The sequence below is a fragment of the Colobus angolensis genome, unplaced genomic scaffold (genome assembly GCF_000951035.1).
Source record: "Colobus angolensis palliatus isolate OR3802 unplaced genomic scaffold, Cang.pa_1.0 Scaffold392, whole genome shotgun sequence".
NCBI classification, from domain to species: Eukaryota; Metazoa; Chordata; class Mammalia; order Primates; family Cercopithecidae; genus Colobus; species Colobus angolensis.
The window spans coordinates 685386-698789 of record NW_012117288.1 but is presented as its reverse complement, the minus strand read 5'-3'; the positions used below and the strand labels follow the sequence as shown (position 1 = coordinate 698789).

The window sequence follows — 13404 nt, the reverse complement described above, 5'->3', positions numbered from 1 at the left end:
GCAGTTTCTCAGAGAGGAGACAAGAGGAACAGAACCCCAAGTCCTAGTGGAAGAGCCTACAAAGGTGGCCATAACCACTTGGCCTTGGCCTGAGCCCTCTCGCAGCCACTCAATGGGGACCTCTTACATTCACTTCCTCGGATCTATTGAATTCCAATCTCCCTCTTCCCATCTGTGCATTCCATCAATGGATCTCATTGGTTCACCTGCTCCCACCATGAAGTCCTCTGAGGGTTAAATTCTGTTTCAATAATATACTGGGAAGCTGACATTCACATACACACATTTTATTTTTCATAAAATAAAGGATAATGTGCCCACCCATACCGTATAAGTTTCATAGCCTAGAAGTCAGTTTCATATCCTAGAAGTCAGTTTCACAGCCTAGAAGTCTTCCTAGTAGTCAGATTTTCTGTCCCCCAGAGGGAGAACTCCTGCACCCCCAGTTCCCAGGGGACCTGGTGTTTGAGGAGCTGCATCAAGCTGTGTCATCTTACAAGCCCAGGGGAGAAAGGATGTGTTTAAGAATAGAAGTTGTTCATTTTGTTTTCCTTTGCAAGATTTTGATAAAATCTAGTAGAAAGGCTGTCTGGCTTAGCTCAAAATGCAAGAAAAGGTGTTATTCTTTGGCATTTGGGCATTTCACAGAGGGCATGGGCACTCCCCCATCTAAACAGGCTTGAAAAAGGCCACACACCCAAGACAGGTCCTCGGGGAGGCCCAGCACAGAGTGGTTCAGGATGCACAGACAGCCTCCCTGGGGCTGTGGGCCAGGAGGTGGGGAAGCCACCTTACTCGGGCTGGAGCAGATTTGAGAAGAGTCATGGGAGCAAGTTTCTCTGCTCTGGGGTCTGGGCCACAGCCTACCATGTCCCATCTCTCTGTTTCTGCCCAGTGTTCCCTCCTTCCTTTCGTCCCCAGCACCTCATCAGTGCTTCCTGCTCCTGAACACCATGGTCAATCATCCTGGGGCTTCTCACATCTGTGAAAGAACAGGTCTCTCGATCACCCAGGTGTAGACTTCCAGGATGGTGCCTGCTTAACTTTCCTACAATCCAGGGTCATCAGGGAAATGAGCCAGGTGGGGAGGGTAGAGCCTCACTTGCAGCCAGAAACCCTGGGATGTAGCCTATCTGTGACAAGGGCAGATCGGCAACCATCTGCAACCAGAAACAGGCCAGGTGTTCTATCCACTGCCCCCAGATGCTGCCTCCCAGGTTCCTAGAGCCACCTTGAGTCCCAGCTCAGCTGCCACCCAGACACCAAGCATTCAACCAGGGCAGTGCAGTACATGGGGGCGCCTTGGAATCCCTGGCATCACCCTCACCCCTCTTGCCTCTCTTCTTCGTCCCCACCTCACATCTCTCCCGTCCTTCAACATCACCTGGGGCTGTTACTCTTCCTGGAGAAGGGGCTCTCGGTCCCCTTCCAGCACCCTCTCATCCTCCTCCTTCTCCATGCAGCCCACTGTGGCAGCCAACCCAGCACCCACACCACCCCCAACCACGGCGGCCCCTGTGGCCCCCACGGCAGCTCCAGCAGCCACCATCCCAGCCTCTGCAGCCAGTGCAGCTGCTGCCATGCCAGCACCCACCACGCCCCCTGCCAGGCCCATGAGCCCAGCCCCCACAGCACCCCCCACAGCAGCCAGGTGGCCACAGAAGCGCATCGTGTAGGAGTCCATGAAGGCCTTGGCCGTGGCCTGCAGCTCAGCTTCCAGTGCCTCCAAGGTCTGATCTCTCCCCTTGCAGAGTAAGGCCACACCATGGCGGGCCAGAATGGCATCTTTCTGAGTGGAGAGGAGGTTCCGCATGGTGTCTGGCAGGACCCGCAGCGCAGAGAATATGCGCTTGGTGGCTATGTCCTGTGACAGGGAGGGGAAAAGAAGGTGCCCTGACCAGGAGCCCCAGGCATCCTCTCCCTGAGCTAGACCCTGCCCGGACCACACCTGCCTCCCGAGCAGGCCCCAGGGCTCACCTGCTGCCTCACGTACTCCTCGAACTCCCTCTTGGCAGCTTCCACCTTCCTCAGGTCGTGCAGTTGAGCAGCCATCTGTCCACGGGAAAACCCAGGCTGCCTCCTTCCTTCCTCCTCAGCCAGGGGCGCCGCTTGTTTCCTCATCTCCACTCCCAGGGCACACAGACCCCCACCCGGAGGCCTCGGCACAGCTCCCACCTCCCTGCCTCCCCTGCCTCCCTGCCTCCCTGCCAGAATTCTGGATCCCCCAGGGGCTCATACCTCATCCGGAGAGGTGAAACCGGGCCCTGTCCTCCCCATCCATCCTGAGAGGTTCTGCAGAGATACCATCGCCGGGGTCAGGGAGAGCAGGGGCCCAGCCGAGTCGCCTGGGTCTCCAGGGAGTTTTCACACCTTGATTTCCTGAGCTAGCTGCTGCCCCGTGAGCAGGCGTCTGTCCCCTCTGGCCACGGTGCGCCCCTCGTTCCAGTACCCCTGGCAGCGGCTCTTAGCGTGCTGAGGGGCCGCGCTCAGCACATCTGAGACGTAGGCCCCCAGAAGGTGGCAGAAGTCATCATCTGTGTCTGAGGGAGAGATTTGCATGCTGAGAGACTGCAGGCTTTGGGAGGAGAAGGGGTGTCAGAGGTCAGGAGTGGCGGGTGCTTCGAGGGGCTCGGTTGCCCAAGGAGGGGAGCTGGGAGCAGCGCAAAAGAGGTCCAGCTCTTGGGGACACTCACCACCAGGGCTTGCATGGCCTTGGTTCATCCACCGCCTCCCTGGGGCAGGCAAGAGGCAGCAGCGGGCTCGCTTCCCTTGCAGCAGCTCCTGCACTTTGGGGTATCTGCCAGACAATCTCTGTGAGGCAGCAAGAGGAGTGCTCTGAGCTAGGAAGTCCACCCTCCCATGCTTGGGTCCCTACTGGGACCCCTCCCAGCATTCCCCACCTCTGCCCTGTCCATGGCCCTTCCACCCCATCCCCTTGCACCACTCACCTGGAAGATGTTGCCTACATGCCCCTGCCCTGCCTTGTTGGGGTGGGATGAGTCACGAACTAAGAGGTCCAGATGCTGGAAGAGAAGGGGTCCTGACACCAACAACTGGGGGTGTGGGGCCTGGGACCAATGAATCCAGAGATAGGTATCTCACCTGGATGGGTACCATCCCATAATGCTTGCCCATCACCTCGGCCACGTGGACAAACATCTGGGGGTGGGACACAGACAGCATCAGGGCTGCGCCACTTTGAGGACTATGGTGCACCCCAAACCTGTCTCCCCACCTCCCTATGCCTGCTGTAGGAGCCAGGCTTCCCACTTCACAGCCTGGGGTTCTCCTGCCTCTCCCCAGACCAGGTATCTCATGCTTTACTCTCCACCCTCCCCCTTCAACCCTGTTCAAGTGTCATAAAACCTTAGGCCAAACCAGGAGGGCACCTAGTTCCTTCAGGTCCAGCCCCTGGCCTAGTGGGCAGGGCAGGGGTGGGGGTGACCCAACATCAGAGGTCTCTGTACCTCCAGATAGTCCAGGTCTGTATCCTTCAGCTCCTGGGAGGTGTTGAGGATCTGGAATCAGAGAGAACATGTATGAGGGATTACAGAGTCCAGGTGACTTCACTGGGGAAGGCCCTGGTGAGTGGGGAGCTTGCAGGCAGCCTGTAGGTCTCCGAGCATGGGAGATGGGGGCCTTGAAGGCTGTAGGACTGGGCTGGCCTCAAGGCTGGAGGCAGACCTGGAGGGTATTGCGATCCATCAGGCCTTCAGCTGCCCCAGGGACTATCAGCCCACCTTTAGGAATAACCCACGTTCCCACCTTCACCAACTAGGAGCACCTTCCCCCTTCCGGGGCAGCCCCAGAACCTGTGAGGACCCCAGACACCAAAGCCTGTGAGATGCTCTGGCCTTGAGGAAACTGAGCTGGAGAAGGGTGTGTGGGGTGGGGATGCCAAAATCAGTGTCCCCCATCACCTGGTAGGAGCTCAGCATCGTGGTGAGAGCACAGAGCTTGATCCTTGTTTCCCTGCTCAGCTCAGGGCTCATGGCATCCCCTGTATCCACCAGGAACACCGCCACCTATGCAGGGGGTAGGGGAAGACCTAAGGGGCCAGGCCTGCCTTGTTCTCCCACATTCTTCCCAATCCTGCCCCGTCCCATCCCCATCTATCCTCACCCCAGAGATGCCCTTCTTGATTCCCCTTCCCATCCCTGACCTCCTTCTGCCACTTCCCCCCTCACCTTCTTCCCTTCTTTCCCCAGCAAGAAGGGGTGGCTCCACATCCATATGCCCCTGGCAAGGCCATTGGCACCCCACCTACACCCCTGCAGGGATGCTTCTCCTCCTCTCGGCCAGCCACCCTCACCAGACTCCTGCAGGGGAGAGAAGGGAGAGCAGCAGTTGGTCGGTTCCTTGTCCCCACAGACCAGAATAACAGATCCAGCTTCCCCCAAGCAGGGATTCCCATCCTTGCTCCCCGCCCCCATCCTGCTCCGCCCTGCCCTCACCAGGCCCGGCAAGCCCTGAAGCAAGTGGTTGAGGAGGAAGGACTTCCCTGAGTGCTGCTCCCCCAGGACAGCGAGGAGGCAGACCGGGGTGTCCCTGGCCAGGGGGTGCTTCAGGCAGCGGTTGATGGCCCCCATCCTAAGGATGAGGCCCCCAGACGCATTGACGCGAACCAGCAGCAGCGGCTCCGCCCTCACAGGACAGGTCTCCTGGGCCAGAAGAAAGGGGCCCCTGAGCATCCAGGACCAGCTCCTGACCCGGGAGTGTGTCCAGCCTGGAGCTCTGGGTGCTGTCCTGATGTTCTAGATAGGGCCAAAGCCACCCCCTCCTCTTGGGTCTGACTGATTAGACCCAGTCCCCAGACCTGCAGCGCAGGGGGCAGCGGCCGCTGCGGCAGGAGCTTCATCTTCTCGCCCAGGCTCCGGAGGCCCCTCTTCTGCTTGCATATCTTGCGGCACTCAGGGCAGCAGGGAGGCTCACAGCCCGGGACACGGTGCGTGCTGAAGCACCGTATGCAGAAGTCGTGGCCACAGTCCAGCGAGATGGGCTCGCGCAACCTCTCCAGGCAGATGGAGCAGGTGGGGAGCTCCCGGGGTGCCATGGGCCGGGGCCCCAGACCCAGCTCCAACTTGGGGAAAGGTGTGTGGGACCTGTGGGGCAAAACAGGCCACTGAAAAGCAGGATGTCTATTGGGGGCAGGGGGTACCGGCCAGGGTTGTGGTGGAAGACCACAACCTTGGTTTGGTCTTGGGACCTTGGCTTGGGAGTGAAGTACCCTTTGTGCCAACCCAGTTTCCATTGGTGCCTCCATGGAAAGGCGGAGCTGCTTCCAGAGAGGCCAAGCTCTGCCAGTTCCTCACTGACGTGTGTCCTAGGACCTGGGGGCCTCAGAGTGGGGGCAGCAGAGCAGTGGTGAGAGAGTCTGAGAGGGAGAAAGTCTGGGTAGAAGGGACTCAACCACATCCCAGCCACGCAAATGTGAGCAAGTTCCTTCCCCTCTCTGGGCCCCAATTTCCTAACTGTCCCAGTGGAAAGGATAGCAATATCCCTCATGGGGCCGTTGGGGTGACCATCTGAGAGGAGGCGTGTGCAGCTGTCTGCACAGTGCCTGGTGCAAATGCTTGGGAAGAGCCTCTCCCAGCTTTCTGCAGGGGGCTGCTTCCATGAGGTGCTGACTTCAGCCAGGCCCCCAGGCATGATACCCTCCACAACACTATGCTGCAGGGACAGTGAGGAGAAGGCAGCAGCCTGTGCTGCAGTTGGGCAGATGGCTCTGGATCTTAGAAGATTCCTTCCGCTCTCTGCTCTGAGCTGGCATCTGCCTCCCTGCAGCACCCACCTGCTTCTTCCTGTCCCTCCCTCCACAGCCTGGCGGATCCAGCCTCAGGCGGACAGCCCTCCTGGCTGGGCTGCCGGGCTCTGTGTTCTGGGACCGGCCATTTCAACTGAACTGCCTGGTCTCACTGCACCCATCCCAGCCTGGAAGGCCCCGCTACTTACCAACTGTTGCCGCTGTTTCCCATGAAGCTCTGTTTCCTCTCCTTGGAGAAAAAAATAATAAGATTTAGAACAGAATCCAGACTTCTATCTTCATCCTGGGTTTCCAGGGACTCCTCATGCTCCCCCACCCTGCCCATCCCCCACCCCAAGAGGGCTCTTCCCACCCCACTCTCTTTCCCGATCTTAGGACTGAAGACTTGCCCGTTTGCCAAGCCGATGACAAAAGGAAGTGACTGACAAGGCGGGCCTCGGCATGGGAGGCTGGGATGGGGAGAGGGTCCGGATGCAGAGGGGGAGGCCCCGAGACCTTCAACCAAAGGTAAGGATGCCTTTTCTCCCGGAAAGGCTAGCGGGCTGCGGCAGGTGGAAGGTGAGGTTGGGGGATGGTCTCCCCGAGGAGCTGACTCCCAGGCAGAGCTGGAAAAGAAATGTGACAGCCGGGAAAGAGGAGGCTGCTGCTGGACTCACCCCAGGGGGAGGAGACAGGGCTGCGGGTAGCAGGGCTCCGAGGAGGGAGGGATGGAGCCCGGCTCAGAATCCCTGGCAGAGGCTGGGATGCAGGCAAGCCGAGGTGGTGAGTCGCCATGGAGACAGAAGGGAAAGATAAGGACAGGGAGGGGGAGGGGGACAGAGAGGGAGAAGGCGTGCAGTGCACCCACAAACATGGAGGCGCCCTTCGGCGGAACCACGGGCCAGCACTGCCTCTACTGGGCCAGCTGAGGTCTCCCCAGGGCCACAGGACAGGGTGGGCAAAGAGAAGAGGTGTGGGAAACAGGAGAGGGTATGACCAGAGCTGACCCAGAAACAAGGAGTTATTCATCCATTCATTCAATGAACAGTTACTGAGTACCCACTACGTACAGAGCCCCTGAATGCCACCCTACTTCACGTGGCCCTGCACATGCCCCTGCCCTCCCTCAGGTTTATGTCATTGATGCCCAACCCAGCTGCAGCCTTCTTCAGCACCCATGGGCCCTCCACGTTCTCTGGTGTATTTCCCTCCCAGTGGCTTCACCCTGCCTCAAACTTGAGCAGAGTGAAATCTATCAAAACTATGAGCCACCTCTGGATCTTCTAATGGCCTCTTGACTGGGCTCCTTGACTCCCTTCCACTCCCCAGTGCACAGACAGCATAGATCCCCCAGCACAGATGACCTCATACTGCTCAAACACCTTCAGTGGCTCCCTACTACCATCAGATCAAAATCTAAACTCTCCAGCCTGCTGTCTGGGCTGAACCTTCCTTCTACTCTTCTCTCTCGCCCCACTCTTCCCTGCCTCTGCACCCTGGCTTGGTTGCGCTGCTCCTTCTCATCCCTCCTGGGACACCCTCCCAGGCCCAGCACAGGTGCTGTGGCCTCCCTAGAGCCTCCTTCCCTCACCCCTCCCAACTGGGTGCGGTCTTGTTCTCAGGCAGTTCGGGGCTGGGGATGTCTGATATGTGATAAGCTTGGTGCAGCCCAGGCTTCAGAGCCAGGCAGATCCTGGCTTGATTCCCGGTTCAGGGGCTCTGGGACTCCAGTGCACCTCTCTGTGCTCTGAGGAGCCACCATTACCTACCTAAAGCCACTAGTCCAGGCAGCGGAGTCATTTGTACATCTTAGGAGCTAGGATGCAGAAGGGTTGGGGTGAGGTGGGATTCAGAACCTAGAAAAGTTCAGCCGAGACCACCTTCAGCAGGTGGAGACACCCCTGAAGCTGGGGCTGGATCTTGTTCATTTTAGTGTCTGGAGGACCTGAGACTGTGGGCTGAATCAATCAGATTCAGAGAAGCAATGCCATAGACTATATCTCCTCCTGCCCCAGGTGGTACAAGCCCCTGTGTGTTGGCAGCAAAGCCTCACACTCAGGGGATGAGGAAGCAAGCCTGAGCCGTGCCACAGCTCTGCCTTCAGGGCAGAAGGGAGGGTTTTCTCAAGCCCTGTAGCCTTTCATCCTTGCAGGAAAGAAAGCGTGGGCGCTGGACTCAGATTCAAGCTCTAAACCTGCCTCCATCCCAGCATGAAATGCTGGTGAGTCACTGCCCTCTCTGAGCTTCCATTTGCTCATCACCAGGCAAAGATGTGAGGAAGCAGATGGGACAATCAGTCTTCACTTAACGATACTTACTGAGCACCAGGCACTGTGTCTCACACTGGGGTACAGCTGGAAACAAGAGAGACAAAGCTCTGTCCTCCCCAAGATCCCAACTGGACAATGAAAAGGCATTGCTATGATCTGGGTGAGAACCTGGATGTGGGGCGGGTGAGGAGGGGTGTCAGGCTGTCCTGATAAGCAAGGAGGTAGAAAAAGGCTGTCCAGGCAGGGCAAACCACATGTACAGGGCCCAGAGGAGAGGGGACACAGAACCCATTCTGGGGAATGAAGGAGGTCTGGCTAGCCTGGCAGGAATATTTGATACTAAGATGGGTGCACCAAGGTGAAGGGCAGAGCAGGCCTGGGACATGCAGGCCCTCAGGGGCCAAAGGAGGGGATGGGGACTTCACCAGTCAGTGTCCCAGGAGGGATCCTGCAGGGCAAACATGTATGGTAGAAGCCTCACTCTTAGGGCTGGGTATGTAATTTTATTTATTTTTGTTATTATTATTGAGATGGAGTTTCGTTCTTGCCCAGGCTGGAGTGCAATGGCGTGATCTCAGCTCACCGCAACCTCTGCCTCCTGTATTCAAGCGATTCTCCTGCCTCAGCCTCCTGAGTAGCTGGGATTATAGGCATGCACCACGATGTCCGGCTAATTTTTGTATTTTTAGTAGAGACGGGGTTTCTTTATGTTAGTCAGGCTGGTCTTAAATTCCCGACCTCAGGTGATCTGCCTGCCTCGGTCTCCCAAAGTGCTGGGATTACAGGCCTCAGCCACCACACCTCCACACCCGGCCAGTTGTTTTTTTTTTTTTTTTTTGAGACAGGGTGTTACTCTGTCACCCAGGCTGGAGTACAGTGGTATGATCTCAGCTCACTGCAGCCTCCACCTCCTGGGTTCAAGCAATTCTCCAGACTCAGCCTCTCCAGTAGCTGGGACCACAGGTGCACACCACCGTGCCTAGATACTTTTTGTATTTTTTAGTAGAGACGGGGTTTCCTCATGTTACCCAGGCTATTCTTAAACTCCTGAGCTCAAAGTGATCTGCCTACCTCGGCCTCCCAAAGTCCTGGGATTACAGGCATAAGCCACGGTGCCTGGCCAGGCTAGTTATACAATTTGCGGATTTGGTGAAAAACGTAACTGCAAAGTCCCCACCAGAAGCAAGAAAGTCCACTGCCTCTTCTCATGGCACACTGCCTCCACCCGTGGCCAACAGGCAGCCCCTCCAGATTGCCACAGTCATTTTAAGACATGCTCAATACCTGGATTGGGGGTCGTGGAGAAGCCTATGCTAAGTTTCAGCCTGGGGAGGGGAAAGTCACCACTTTGTCACACCCTAAGATGCCAGGGGCCAATCCAGCAGTCCCCAGTCCTCCTTGAGCCCACATTCAGGCCTCCAGATGGAGGGGGGCAGCCATGGTGGGGCAGAGGTGGGGACACCAGGAGCCTGGGAGTGGGCAGCCAAGAGCCTGTGCTGGGAAGGCAGTGGAACATGGGACACACACAAACCAGCTTCCAAATTCCCAGTGAAGGTGCTGTTTTCCCATCAGACTTCACTCACAGAGCACAAATTCAATGCTAACATGATTGTTTCAAGATGGTGGCCAGAGCACTGAAGCCCAGGCACACGGCCCTTCTGAGCGCTGGTCTTGGAGTGGCTGCACTGGATACATACCTGTGAAGCCGGCCCCGCCCACTCTGGCTGCTGTATGGACAACAGACTAGAGGGGCAAGCGGGGAGGCTGGGGGTGCTGTTGGAGAAGTCAAGGCTACAAGTGGAAATACAGATCCACCTGGGATCATACCCAGGCAAGAGGGCAATCCTCAAGACATGGTACAGGCCGATCAGGTGGATAGGAGATAGGAGGAACACCAGGCTTGCTCCTGGATAAACGATGGGCCCTGCTCCTTTGCAGCCAGAGGCCTCTGATGCTATCTAGGGCTCCAAGAGGAACCCCTGGCCCAGGGAGGCCAGCTGTAGTAGTCCTGGGTCCATATCTATGGGCAGCCCCGCTTTATCCATTATGCTCCACAAGTCTCTGAGTCTACGGTCTATAAGAATGTTTGAAACCTAATGGAAAAATGAGGGTCTCCAAACCACAAAAAGAAAATTTCAAAATCAAAAGTAACACCCACTTAGTTTAATGTCCTAGTACCCCTTACATGATGTTAGCTGGTAAACCCAGCTTGAGTTATCATCTGTAAAGTCAGATTCAAGTCATGAATGCACTGATTCAACACATGTTTACTGAGCACCTACTAAGTGCTGAGCACAGTGCTAGGTTCTGAGAAGTCAGGGTGACCAAAACAGAGAAAGTAATGGCAGTAAAGTGTTGAGACATCGACCAGGCATGGTGGCTCACACCTGTAATCTCAGCACTTTGAGAGGCCGAGGTGGGTGGATCGCTTCAGCTCAGGAGTTCGAGACCAGTCTGGGCAAAATACAGGGACACCTCATCTCTACAAAAGAAAATTTAAAAATTAGCGAGGCATGATGACATGTGCCTGTAGTCCCAGCTACTCAGGAGGCTGAGGTGGGAGGATCACTTGAGCCTAGGAAGTGGAGGTTGCAGTGAGCCAAGATTGTGCCACTGCACCCAGTCTGGGTGACAGAGTAAGACCCTGTCTCAAAAAAAGAAAAAAAGTGTTCAGACACCAAGATAAATAATGTGTCTTATCAAAAGATGATCCTATCCTTTGAAAAACATTTATGGCAAAAAACTTCAACTCAACCTGGGCTGTGGATGCCCCATGTTTTAATGTGTTTGCTCTGATTAGAGAGAGTCCTCCAGACAGTCAAAGGGCCCAGCACCTGCAAAGTTCTTGAGCCTGGCAGCTGAGGCCCTCATTGGAGGATGACTATCCCACGTGGACCACAGTGAATCTGAAAAGGAATGGAAGAAACTCCACTCTGCCTAGTTGCTTGCTTTCTAACTATGGTGAGGCTACCACTCAGGTTTCCCATGGTGCCCCTAAGTGGCCTCTGACCTTCCCCAGGGACTCAATGGGACAGGAAGAGCCACACTGAGCCAGGCCTGCTCCTGCAAGGTGGACAGGCCCTCAAGGTGCTGTTGGGGGCTGAGCAGTGACTTGAGTGAGAGTGGAGTCCACAGAGAGGGTTGGGGTGGAGGGGAAGTCCTGGGTTTCAGGGGTGGAGCTTGAGCTGTGGGAGGGAGTGAACTGCAGGCCCTAGAGACAGACTTATTTCTCATTTCACCTGTTGTCCATTCATTCACCAACAAATATTGGCCGAGTTGGTGTGAGGTGCTTCTACCCAGCAAAAAAATGCCAGGAATAGGGCCATAACTCACCCAGACAGGATCACTACCTTCAAGACCTTGCACAGACTCAAAAAGTATGGACCTGGGAGTCCCAACGTCCACTGGGCTGGTCCTGCACCATCAACTAGCTCCATGCCATCCACCCTGTCAGACCTCTGCCCAAATCCAGCCCTTGGCCTCCAGATCCTGAAGCTGAAAGCTCCCAGCACCTGCTCTCCCTCTGCCTCTTCCACCCCTGTGAACCAGGCTCCTGGTGGCCCAGCTCAGGCTGCTGACCTGACTTCCTGACCTCTGGCTCTAGCTTCCAGGCTGGGAGTTGGAGTGAAGGTAGACTCATTTTTTGGATAACCAGCCTCAGGAATCAAAAATACAGTTTTCCAGACTAGGACCCTGTTTGGGGAGGTTTCTGAGTCCCTTGATGTGGGCAAGAGCCAGCTTCACACACGAACACACATGCACACACACATGCATGCATTCACACACCTGGTGAGCCCTCCCCCAACATAACCTTCCATGTAAATCCTCACACATACCATACACATATGGTCAAAATATTCCATGTATCCCACACTCTGCTCACACACTGTGCCACATGCACATCCATAACTCCACCTTGCCTGATACAGACCCACAGTGCTCACACACACACACAAACACATGTACACAGTTACATCCTCACAACTGCACTTGCACATCCACATCCATTCACGTGCTCACTCCTTCATACTCACACACAAATATGTGTGTACCTTCAGGCCTCATGCTCATGCACATTTACACACAGGCTCACTCTTACTGCCTTACATGCACAGGCACACATCATACATCCTCACCCAACAGGCGCTGTTCCAAGCACTTTATGTGATAAACTCACCCCGAGTAACACAACCTATGAGGGAGGTACTATATCACTTCCATTGTATAGATGAGGGAACTGAAGCACAGAGAGGTTAAGCCACTTGTCTAACACCACACAGCTATTAATGGCAGAGCTGGAATCCAAACCCAAGCCATCAGGCTCCCCAGTCCAAGCTCTTAGCCACTACATTCCATGGTCTCTTTGGTGGCAGAAATAAAGTTAGTTATTACAATAAGCCTTAGAAAGAGTTTGTAGTTTTGCTGTGTCTCAGTTTGCAGTTACTTGCCTCAGAGGGGGATAAAAATCAGTCCAGCCTCTGTCTATGCAGAATATTGGAAACAGGCAACTGAGTTCTGACTGGTTCTAACCCCAGCTTGCTGTGTGACCTTGGGCAAGGCCCTGATCTTCTCTGGGCCTGTTTCCTGATGTGTAAATGTTGGAGAGAGGGGCAATGAGATCAGAGGTCCCTTTGGGTGGAATGCCCCCAGTCCTCTCCCACCTCTTAGCCTGGAAGCTGGCCTTCATGAAGCCTGGCACTGTGGGCACTGCCCTGGTAAGCACTGGGTCTTAGCCCGTTTCTGCTGCAATAACATGATACCACAGACTGGGTAATTTATAATGAGCAGAAATGTATTTGGCTCAAGGTTCTGGAGGCGGGGAAGTTTAAGAACAAAAGGCTGCATCTGACGAGGGTCTTACTGTTGTGTCATCACATGGCAGAAGCCATCACAGAGACAAGAGACAGAGGAAAGGGGACCAAACTCATCCTTTTATAAAGGAACCCATTCCCGAGGCAATAGCATTAATCCATTCCTGAGGTGACCTTTAACCACCTCTTAAAGGACCTATCTCTCAAACCATTGCACTGGGGACTACGTTTCCAGCACTTGAACTTTGGGGGACACGGTCACCATCTTGTTCATCTACCCACTCACCCATCCATGCATTCATTCATTCTCTATTCCTCCAACCATCTATCCACGCATGCACTGATTATCTACCTATTTATCCATCCACTCAATCACCCATGCACTCATTATCCATCCATTAATTCATCTATGTATCCACCATTCATTTCTCTTTCTTTCTTTCTTTTTTTTTTTTTTTTTTTTGAGACAGAGTCTTGCTCTATCACCCAGGCAGGAGTGTAGTAGCACAATCTCGGCTCACTGCAACCTCCATCTCCTGGGTTCAGGCAATTCTCCTGCCTCAGCCTCCTGAGTACCTGG

The 13404-nt window shown here is 55.2% G+C and overlaps 1 protein-coding gene across 1 annotated transcript; it reads right to left on the bottom strand.

Moving 5' to 3' along the window:
- Positions 1 to 271: 271 nt before the first annotated feature.
- RNF112 (ring finger protein 112) lies at positions 272 to 6652 on the bottom strand. Its single transcript, XM_011955021.1, has 14 exons — positions 6154 to 6652; positions 5953 to 5993; positions 4817 to 5102; positions 4455 to 4661; positions 4188 to 4319; positions 3921 to 4025; positions 3468 to 3518; positions 3103 to 3159; positions 2949 to 3023; positions 2694 to 2811; positions 2371 to 2540; positions 2239 to 2292; positions 1978 to 2052; positions 272 to 1864 (listed from the first exon to the last, which is right to left on the bottom strand). Exons 1-14 carry the CDS (start codon positions 6205 to 6207, stop codon positions 1394 to 1396), a joined length of 1896 nt encoding a protein of 631 aa, XP_011810411.1. The 5' UTR covers positions 6208 to 6652; the 3' UTR covers positions 272 to 1393.
- Positions 6653 to 13404: the final 6752 nt, after the last annotated feature.